This window comes from Camarhynchus parvulus, chromosome 1 (genome assembly GCF_901933205.1).
Source record: "Camarhynchus parvulus chromosome 1, STF_HiC, whole genome shotgun sequence".
Taxonomy (NCBI): domain Eukaryota; kingdom Metazoa; phylum Chordata; class Aves; order Passeriformes; family Thraupidae; genus Camarhynchus; species Camarhynchus parvulus.
In genome coordinates, this window is record NC_044571.1 from 1,130,707 (window position 1) to 1,132,154 (window position 1,448).

The 1,448-nt window shown below is 52.0% G+C and overlaps 1 protein-coding gene across 1 annotated transcript; it reads left to right on the plus strand.

Annotated features, from left to right (window-relative positions):
- The first annotated feature begins 818 nt into the window (after positions 1-818).
- KCNE1 (potassium voltage-gated channel subfamily E regulatory subunit 1) lies at positions 819-1,199 on the plus strand. Its single transcript, XM_030961224.1, has one exon. The coding sequence runs from the start codon at positions 819-821 to the stop codon at positions 1,197-1,199; it is 381 nt and encodes a 126-aa protein (XP_030817084.1).
- The last annotated feature ends 249 nt before the right edge of the window (positions 1,200-1,448 follow it).

The following is a 1,448-nucleotide window of genomic DNA, read 5'->3' on the forward strand; positions in this document are numbered from 1 at the left end:
TTCTCTGTTGTTTACCCTTTTTGGGCCTGGAGCTTGTACCAGTTTTCCTTGGAGAAGCTGGAAAAGGATTGCTCTGTCTCCCTGCCCTGTGAGGAGAACTGACTCACACTTGAAGCTCAGAGCTACACACCAAAGCAGCACAGAACCTGAAAAATATGAAAGCTAAAATTAAGGCATTAAGGCATCACAACCAGGCTCTCAAATCCCTCACTGAGGAGGGGAACCAGGAAAGGGAGACAGAGGAAATCCCACCTTTATCGGTGGGATTCATCAAAGAAGTTTATTCTGTTCAAGAGAGAGGGGTAAATGTGAGAAATGGATTTGTAGAGAGCTCTCAGTGTGCACCTGTGTGCAAACCTTGAGATAAGAAATGCTGACTTAGAAATGCCCTGGAATGGGACAGACATTGCTGAGAGAGAAACGGAGCTGGAAACAAGTTTCAAAGGGTGGCCTTGCAAATAAGACTGGATAGTTTGGAGAAATAGAACTGTGAAAGGTGAATTGTAGTAGGACCCATGAGGGGTAATTTTAGGTGATTGGCTTTAAGGCTAAAGGTGTGGCTAAAGGTGATAGGCCAAGAAACATTTATAGTGTAGTGTAATTAGGAAATAGTTGGCTTCTGATTGTGAATTATAACATCTGTATTGTCTCACCCTTCTCATGAGACAGAAAATAGAATAAAGGTTTTTAAAACACCTCTCAATTACCCCACTCTGGGTCAGAAAACAGCTCAATCCAACATCTATCTGATGCCACCCCCTGACTTTTATCCCTTTCCAGCCAAAGTAAGGAAGAATTGCCAAGGACAGAAATCCCAAATGCTGGCGCTGTCGAACACCACGGCCCTGGACCTGCTCCTCTCCAAACTGCTCCAGGAGTGCCTGGAACGCTCCAACAGCTCAGCTGCTCCCCAGGAGAGCCGTGCCAGCGACAGCCTGGCCATCATCTACGTGCTGCTGATGCTGGGGCTCTTTGGCTTCTTCAGCGTGGGGGTGATGGTGACCAACCTGCGGGCGCGGCGCCTCGAGGGGCCCCGCGACCCCTACAACACCTACATCGCCACGGATGTCTGGCACAGGAAGGACAGGGAGTACCTCCAGGCCAAGGTCCTCGAGAGCTGCAAGCTCTGCTGTGTCCTGGAGAACCAGCTGGCCGTGGAGCAGCCATCCAGGAAGATCCCTGAGGAGAAATCTTCCTAGGGAACGGGGACAAGGGTGGTGCGCGGTGCGGGGATGATGCGAGCGGTGCCTGCTGTGGGCCAGGGGAGCTGCTGGTCCTTGTGCAGAGCCACAGGGGCTGGCCAGGCTGCAGGAGCAGTGCTGGTGAAGCTGATGGATCTGGGAGATCCCAGTGCTGCCCCAGAGCCTGGCATGGCCATCGTGTGGGAATCGCCGTGAGGCAACATCGGGATTCACACGGAGCACCGTGGACTCATCAGCTTCACCTCC